At 43.5% G+C, this 9004-nt stretch overlaps 1 protein-coding gene across 1 annotated transcript; it reads right to left on the bottom strand.

Moving 5' to 3' along the window:
• Positions 1–2029: 2029 nt before the first annotated feature.
• Positions 2030–8211, bottom strand: bmp2b (bone morphogenetic protein 2b). Its single transcript, XM_029496390.1, has 3 exons — positions 7749–8211; positions 6445–6812; positions 2030–3294 (listed from the first exon to the last, which is right to left on the bottom strand). Exons 2-3 carry the CDS (start codon positions 6797–6799, stop codon positions 2381–2383), a joined length of 1269 nt encoding a protein of 422 aa, XP_029352250.1. The 5' UTR covers positions 6800–6812; positions 7749–8211; the 3' UTR covers positions 2030–2380.
• Between the last annotated feature and the right edge of the window lie 793 nt (positions 8212–9004).

Raw genomic sequence — 9004 nt, 5'->3', positions numbered from 1 at the left:
TGGAACCCAGTTCAGCTGGGATGGGGTACAGAAGGGGAGTTTCAGAAGTGCTACCCATGTGTCACCCTCTCTGGGAGCAGTATTTCCACCCAACCCATTGAAAGTTTTATGGACTGGAACTATAAAGGAAAACCACTAAATCTCACACTTATTTAACACAAAATGTTCCCCCATTCCACTCCTGACATATCCGCAGTCCAGTCTTGGCCGAGAGTTTTGGTGTTGTGTTTTTTTTATTGTTGATTTTTATCAAATGTTCATTAAGTCAGCCAGTGAAGTGACTTCCTTCTGAGGTCCATTAAAATGGTGCTGCTACTGACAGAGGTATGTGCAACCCATGTGCAAGGTTGTGGTATGGTGGGATCCACAGAGGAGAAATGGACACCAGATGGGACCAACAGGGGTGCAGATACAAGGTAGAATAAAATAACACATGCAGAAAGATTGAAACTGAACTGCGGTGGGAGAGGAGGAGGTGCATGTGCTTGTGTGTGCATATTGGGAGGGTATGAAAGATTGTATAGTTGCATCATCTTGATTAAACGGGTGCTGTATACCCTCGAAGGATAAGAATGGGTAAACAGACATGATCTGAGGCCCATGAAAAAAATTTGACATTTCAATGTTTTTACTGCCCATGAATAAAGTTTCATGGCTCCTTCTGAATGTTTTGATTTACATTTCCTATATAAGTAACAAGCATATCTTTGTTCGATGCACATTTGTTTTTGAAGAGAAAAAGCCCACCAGGAAACCCTTGAATAGATGATTGAAAAAACAAGCACGTTGGTTTTCCATGCAAGCGTATGCATGTGTCTGAGATTGAAAACCAACATTCCATGGTCCCAATGTGCGCTCACATAAAAAACATTCTATTTAGAGCATTTTGAGCTGCCTTGTGATCCCTCCAAGCCCTTTCTAATGCAAACACAGCAGAAAATGCAGTCAGTCAAACTCTGCAGAACTCTGTCTCTCTGTCTCTCTTTTCCCTCTCATTATCTGTTCTGCTATTGTGGCTACACTATAAATTTTCATTCTGTGCCTTTCTGGAGCAGATTTAGTCAATTCAGTTTAGTCTACGTATTACATTGTTTCCACGGAAAACATCAGAGACTAAGGATATTGACTCAGGTGTGCATACTTCAAGCTGTCTTAGTGTAACATATGATATGTTTTGTTTTGCCAGCCAGCCATACCGACTGCCTTAGGGAATAAAAAAATTACTCTTAAGCTGTTTTTGGTGTTGGTGTATGGCATTGTTTTGTTGCCTGTTGCTGCTAACTCGTTTTGTAAAACACTCCTAGATTTTTTACTTCAGTGCTGAAACATTCTAGAGCCTTATGAATCAGAGATGACAAAGGATGGTAGCCAAGCTCGAACCAGGGCAGAATATGTCTGAGCGTGTGCAGTATGTGGACAGGTGCAGCTGTGTGATTGTTTGTCTTTAATAATTAAAGTGCCAGTAGTCTCTGTTCTTGCTGAGAGTCTCTTGCGTGTCTGCAATACTTTGTAATCTTTCAGCGCCAAATGATAAATAAACCTTGTGCCCTGTCAGACCCTCTACAGAGGTGCTGCAGATTCACTTTTTCCTTCTGTAATATTTGTAAGGAACAGAAAAAACAAGGCAGCTTTCAGAAGTGCCTTCTCATGGAGCTCTGAAGTGACATGTACTGCATGAAAACATTGCCCTTGTGTTTTCCTAATCCTCCCATGGGAGTCTATCACATTTGTGGGCTTGTAACTTCTCCCTCCCGTCCTGTGACCCTACAGCCTACAACGGTTCATTACACAAGCGGCACCCTGACCTGGCCCTGTCACTTTCCTCTCCACATTTCTATTGTTTTTGGTTTCCAGTTACATTTACCAAAAGAGTCCAATGCTTGGTTTGCAATCAGTGTAGTGTGAGCTTTTTGTCGTGTGTGATATTTTTACAGCTAATTTCTGTCAGAATTTGAGACTTTGTTATTCCTGTTAGTCACGCATGATGGCTGGTTCACTGTAGCGGAAAATTGGAGTGACCATGTTTTTTCACGATAAATACACATTATTTATTTACAAATAAAGTGGTTATAATAGAAATAAATACAAAATAAAAATCTGAGCATTATACTTCATGTGGTATTGCACCCATTTCGAAATGTACATCAGAAATACATTTTCAAAACCAGTAAAGGAATATTCCTCTGATTAAAATATTTATTTTTCCCAACTTTACGTAGACATAAATATATTCATATATAGTTTTTTTTTTTCTTCTTCCGCAATAGCTCTTTGTCTTTCTTTCATATAAATAAACGTCTTCATTGGGAAACCGGGTGTCCATAATAACTCCGATGTCTCTTTCAGTCTTTCTCCCTCTAGCCGTACTACTGTCAGCTGTTCACCGGCAGCCGCATCCTTCCACCACCATGTCCTGGTAGTTTTTCAGGATGACCTTCTCATATTCATCCAAGTAGAGCAGGGAGATGGGGCTGAGGTCAGTGGGCACACAACAGGCTCTTGGGATGTTTGAGTTGACTGAATTGACCAGCGTCTGCACAATGGCGTGATTGGTTGAATTGAGGTGGTCTGCAAGGGGGAACGGACATTCCCCATGGCAATAAAAGGCATGGTAACCTGGGGGTGCCACTATCCACTCGTTCCACCCCACATCACTGAAGTCCACATACAGGGCATGCCTCTTGCAGCTTGCCTTGTGTTGTTGCTTTCTGCGCTGTTTGCGGAGTGCTGCCTGACGTTTTTCTCGCGTGTGCAGTACTGAGTCCCCACGGCCATCGTGACCGTATGTCACCAGCAAGGGCCGGGCCTGAGGCCATGAGTCCTGGTCCTGGTGCAGGGACCGGCTCACCCTGACATGCCTACTGCGTCTCTGGGCATGTTCCCCATTCTTCTCCCCTTCCTCTGGGTGAAGTACCTCCACCATGAAACCATGATTGTGGCCTTTGCCAGAAGTCCACTGAGATACAGCAGGGCTAACGTCAAAGCTTTCCCAGCGGCTTAAAGAGTCCTGCACTAGCCGAGTGTCCAGCAGACGTACCAGGGGTTCTCCACCATGAGTGGCAGGAGCTCCGAATATCTCAAAAATGTTGATACGATGGAAACCCCCAGCAGGACCACTATCACTAGTGCTGCTGTTTTTGGAGTTGGTGTTAAGAGCTGCAGCTCCCATGACCTGATCCCTGTAGATACGTAGCTCTGCAGAGGTGATGAGCTCCTCATCAGGGATAGAAGTGAGGTTGAAGTAGAACTGCTGGGTTGTTTTGCCTTTCAGGCTAGCCAGGGCCTCCATAGCCTCTACAATAGACAGGGGTGACAAACACAATGTAAGATGATAGGGTTATGAAATGCATACTGAAAAGGAAACACAATTAATGCATCACATTAAAATAAGAAAACAGCATTTATGATTGAAGCTCAGCTGGCATCATGGATACACTTTGATCAGAAAAAGTTTGGAAAGTATGAAAGGATGGTTTCTCACATGGTTGCTTTTGCTCCCTCTTACTCACACACATGCACTCATACTGAACTTGCAGAATCCTTTCTATGCAGTCAGCCAAGCTGCCACGTGGTTATAGTGAGTGGATGTGGGCCATTATCATACAGGCATTACACTTACATTAACATTTTGCATTTATGACATTGTGTATTAGGCAAATTCTCATGGTGATGTAATAAGGTCACTGGTATCGTGCCTTTGTAATTACCTAGTTAAATGTCTGAAGATGAAAGCAGTAGGTTTCCTCCTATTGATAAGATCAAACGTGTTAACATGTCACATTTGCCCAATGTGACTTGGCTGCTGCATATATTTCCCATTATCAGTGTACATATAAAGGTCTTATAGCCTATTGAAATACCATCAAAGATCAGACTGTGCACAGAATAACACGCAAATCATTTTAAATTGGTTAGATAAACAATAGCATAAATCACAATGGTTGCATTAACCTTTACTGAAGTGACCTCAGAAATTCCACTGGTAAATGTTGTAGTGTTAGAGCTGTAACCAGGAAAAGATACGTTTAATAGCTATGTTTTGAAGATTATATTAAGATCACAAAGGGAAAGATGGGTATGACAATATTTTATGTAGTTTATGCAGTTTGGATTATTTTATTTTAAAACTATTATTTATTATCAAGGATATGTATAGGCTACATGCATATACCTGTATATTTGGTATTCCCCTTTATTGTATGCTGGAAGTAAGTAAAAGCTGCAATTTTCTTTAATGCAGCCCAACTTTGAACTCTTTCTTCATGAAGATCATAGATGATGTATAGACACTTTTTAATCTTTTGGTGTGGTAAAATAAACACAAACTTTGAACTGTGCTTTTTCAAAGGAGGCATTTAGGAAATTCCAGCATCTCATCCTAAACCTCCCTCCAGAGGCACAAAGACCTCAATTAGGCCTATCACTCCTCATTTGGTGTGGGAAAGCCCCCTGTCTCTCGTTCCCTCTAGTCTGTCCACAATCCCCCTCTTTCTCTCCTTCCTCAGCTCCCAAATCCCTTTCTACCTCTGTTCTCTTAGTCCCAAATCCTCTTTTCATTTGGTCTCCTTCTCTGCCACTCTTCCTCTGTTCTGCAGCAACGTTCTCACTCTCCCCCTCTCGGCCATAGGAGAACGGCTGTGTGAACAAGTTGAGGCTTGTCATAAACGTGTGAACCACAGATATGAGTGTATCAGCATTCCTAATTTCTCTTTGCGCTGCATGCCAAAACAAAAGATAAAGGCTAATGTTGGGTCATTCATCACAAACCTGTCTCTGGCAGCCACTTCCTGTGTAGTAGTGGAAATGTTCTATTTGGCCTGGGAAATGGCCATTTTTGAAAACTGATAGCAGTGATACTAATTATCCAAGTGAAATTAATATCAGCTGGCATATGTGATGGATGATTAAAGCTGCTGGCTTTGATGTGAGGCACTTACATCTGTAGATACACGCTTATTATATGGGATAGCCATCAATTGCTTTTCTGTTGATGTGGGAAGACTAACAAGCCTGCAGGTCTGTTAGCAAAGGTTGCAAGAGCCAGGAGAGCGGATGTAAACACAGACTGAACAAATTTCTAATAGTCACTAATGTCAAGGTGTTCGCTGGATAGGTGTAGGGGTTTCCAGTAGCGGGCAGGGATCAGTCACTCAGCTGAACTGCCAGGGGCAGGCTTATTTGTAGTGTGTCAGTGTAGCCACTGGGTGTCATTGCACTAGGACTCTGGAGAGCACCCAAGCAACCACTCAGCCACCCCTCTGACTCACCCCTGATGGAAACTTCCCCACTCAAACAGGACTTTGTATAAGAACTTTGTGTAGAGCCCCTATGGACTTGCATGTTGTAAAATCTGAAACATGGGCTATGGGAAATTTCCTGGTTTAGACATTTGAGAAATGTTTGACAGTTTAAGTCCCATCTTCTCTCATTATACATAAATATATATATATATATATATATTATTATTATATAGAAACCGTGTCACTTTGGAGTTAAATGCCATCATTTACGAAAAGAAATCGCTAATTATGTTTAAATTTCACCTGTTCGATTATTCAAGGCAGTTTAGAGTGACTCACCTCATCAGTAACATTGGATAAACAGTGTGTGACTGGTGAATTAATGCACTTTGACCAGCCCCTGTAAACCTCTGATGTCTGACCGTTACTCGTCTGAGCAGCATATGTTGCCTTGGAAGTGAAAACGCAACACAACGGCAACACTTAGTTCAACAATCAGCGGGTACCCAGCATGTAAACTAAGTGAGCAATTACAGTGTTATTGGAACGTGCGTAATGGCGCAAAGCGCGGAGAGAGGAGTGATTTGGAAAGAATAAGGCGCGTAACCTCTCCACTCCCCTTCACCCAGGACTAATTTCAGTCCTGTTAAAAATGACTCAGAATTCGGTCTGACACGGTGACTTTGTCATAATGCGTGTTAGTATAATGTCATGTCGTGTGTTATTGAAGTAACGGGGTGATGACTATCACCTGCGCAAAGGCACACCGCCCTTTATCCCGTTCCTGTGGTGCGTGTCTGGAAAAACTGTTTTCAAAGCCCACACAAACACCATCAATTATTAAGAAACAAATTACCCCAGGGATACCACCGCCCCCTTGATGTTTCTGAAGCCTGTGACAGCTCCGCCGGGGGAATGTTTGGCCAAAAGATTGCATGACTACATTGATGAGAGTTAATTTAATTGCGCGTGAGATGCTTGTTTGTAAATCGCGTCAGAGAGTTTCGAGCCCTTCCAAACTTATTGTAGAGTCGCAAATAACTCGGACGCGTGTCACCTGTAAATGACTAACCCTTCATAAAACAGTGAAGACTCTGAAGTCGAGTCTTCAGGCACTGAGTCATGTTTAAATATAGGTTGGAGTTGTCTGAGAGAGCCGATGAGCTCTCCGGCTGACAGGTAAAGGTATGTCACTAATACATACCTTCGTGGTGAAAGCTTCTAATCGTGTTGGCCTTGCTGGCGGCTCTATCTGCGTGTTTCCCCATGCTCTTGGGTCGTTTAGTGCTGTGGTCTCCGTTCGCTGAGTGCATGCGGTAAAGGTCCAGCATGTACTGCGGCACCACCGCTTGCTTGCTCGGGGTCGGCCTGCGCCTCAGTCCAAACATATTGAGAAGCCGAAGCTCGAACTCGTTGAGGAAGCTCTCCGACTGCTCCGGGGTCTGCTTCCCGGATTCGCTGTATTTCCTCCGGCCGACCTCAGGGATTAGTCCCGTAGCACCTTCCAGCAACACCTGAGCGAGCAGCAGTACCATGAGAGAGCGGACCACGGCGACCATGATCAGTCAGTCCCTGTGGAGAAAGTTGCTTTGTGTCAATACACTGGCGCTGAGGTATTGACATGAGGTAGACACAGCAGGGGCTTCACTGCAGCACTCCCCGAACTGTGTGTGATCCCCCCCATACAGTAGGAAGGACTGAGGGAGAGCAGGTCAAAAAGGGAAGACACCTCTTCACTTTGAAGTACAACAAGAAAGGGGCTGTGAGCCGTGAGCCCGCCGTCCATGTAGCGTGTCTAACTGCAGAGGGGGGTTGATCTTACAAGAACAGAAAATATCAAGGTGCAGAAATTATGAAAGGGACGGGAAAAATGGGGAGGAGGAGGAGTGCGGGGGGTTGCAGCAGAAAGATAAATCAAAGAAAGTTGCCGGGGAGAGACGACCCCCCTCCTCCTCCTCCTCCTCCTCAGTTAGAGCGTACAAGAAATCATGTCTAATAAAGTGATCACGGAAAGAAGATTCAAGGCATAACCCGAAAGATCAGCCGGAGCATGAGAGACTGTAGAGAGGAAAGAAGAGTTGGGATACACAGTCAGACGGCGCTTCAAGCCTCTGTTTGCAGAGGCTTTGACGGTCATGTATAATCATAAGGGATAGAGTTACTTCAAGAGACTCGCAGGTGTTAGATCTGACGTGCGTACCAGGACCAGATGTAGCCCGGGACAGGAACATCAAAAACATCAAAAACCCTACGAATCATTTGAGAGGCACAACCTTCAAGGAACCTACTTTTTTTGAACTGTATTTTTTCTACTCTTCGCGTTTTCGATCGTTTCGACTTTTACGCACACACCCTACAAGCCTATATAAGTGAGAAATCTGCGATCTGCTGCGGTTAAGTCAAAGTTTCCCCAACAGGGAAGTCCTTATTTACCTACTGACATGATTAAGTTTTCCTTTCATAGAGAATTTGTTAACAGTTTAACAGAACCAGTCAGTCTTATTTTACCTGACGAGGAAGCGCTGTGTCCGGTCGTCGTTCCACCTTTGGGCTCCGATAAATTCCACATTAAATCGTGTTTAATCCACGCTGCTTCTCCTTGGGGGACCAGAGACAGCCCATGCCCTCCGCCGATCGCCTCTCGCTCATATTCTCAGCAGCTGCACTTCGGGTTAGGTCTTGGTCAGCACGGAAAGGGGAAAAAAATATGTTAAGTCTATGAGGAAGCGGGCTCGCGTAGGCAGGACCGATCTAAGTACAAAGCATCTTGGTTGAACATCTTCAAACGGGAACAGCTGGCTGAGACAAAGGTTGAGCGGATCTGGCGATTTTAGTTTTTTTTTTTTTTTTTTGAGAGAGAGATAAGCGCGCTGAAGTATCGCTCCTTTGGACCTTGCTGCTGTGAGCCTTGGAGCGCGTCGCCTCCCGTCTTTGCGCCACAGTGTAGTGGTTCAATTGATTGGTGCCTTCTCTTCCCCAGCGACTCTTTTTGTCGTACAGTGATGTCACCAAGAGGCTGTCAATCATTTGTCCACTATAAAGCACCTCCTGCAGACCACTAACCCGGAGGCTCCAGACTTTTTCATATCTTACGGTGTCAAATAAGCACACATTTGAGCCAATAAAGAGCCTTGTTTTGATAAGCTGAGCCCGGAGGAACACTTTGTTTGGTAATCGCTTGAATCAGAGGAGTGAAAACTACAGGAATCTGCTCACTGGTTCAGTCTTCGATATGAATGAATGATTAATTATTATTATTTCACATTACGGTGAAATATAATTCTACTAAAATGCAGGCACCCCCTGTGGCCCCTGCTCTGTGATCCATGCCTCTCCCTGAACTTAAAAAACATCTGCATATATATGTATATTTAACATTGCTCGCCTTATTACGAGCAACTCTTTTTTCCTTTGCATCTTTACACATCCTGGAAAGTCGCACCATAAAAATAGATGTAAAGTCAACAGTTAAAACCATACTGTTGCTTTTAGTTGTGTGTTTTCGGGTGATTTTCCATACATAGGAATAGCAATCTCCTATTTGCTTAATGCTTTTAAATAACATCAAAATGGCTTGTTGCATTCACAGGGAGGTGCAATATTTGACCACACAGAAAAAAACAAGAAGTGACAGCACATGTATTTTTATTTTAATTTTTTTGAATAAATAATTGACACATAGATGTAAATAGTATATGTTAGATAGATAACAGCATGATAATGTGTTTTGAAGGATTAGACCCAGCAGAAGGATCTTCCTGTTG

This window comes from Echeneis naucrates, chromosome 24 (genome assembly GCF_900963305.1).
Source record: "Echeneis naucrates chromosome 24, fEcheNa1.1, whole genome shotgun sequence".
NCBI lineage: Eukaryota > Metazoa > Chordata > Actinopteri > Carangiformes > Echeneidae > Echeneis > Echeneis naucrates.
The sequence above is the reverse complement of the archived record's forward strand: the minus strand, read 5'-3'. Positions and strand labels throughout refer to the sequence as shown.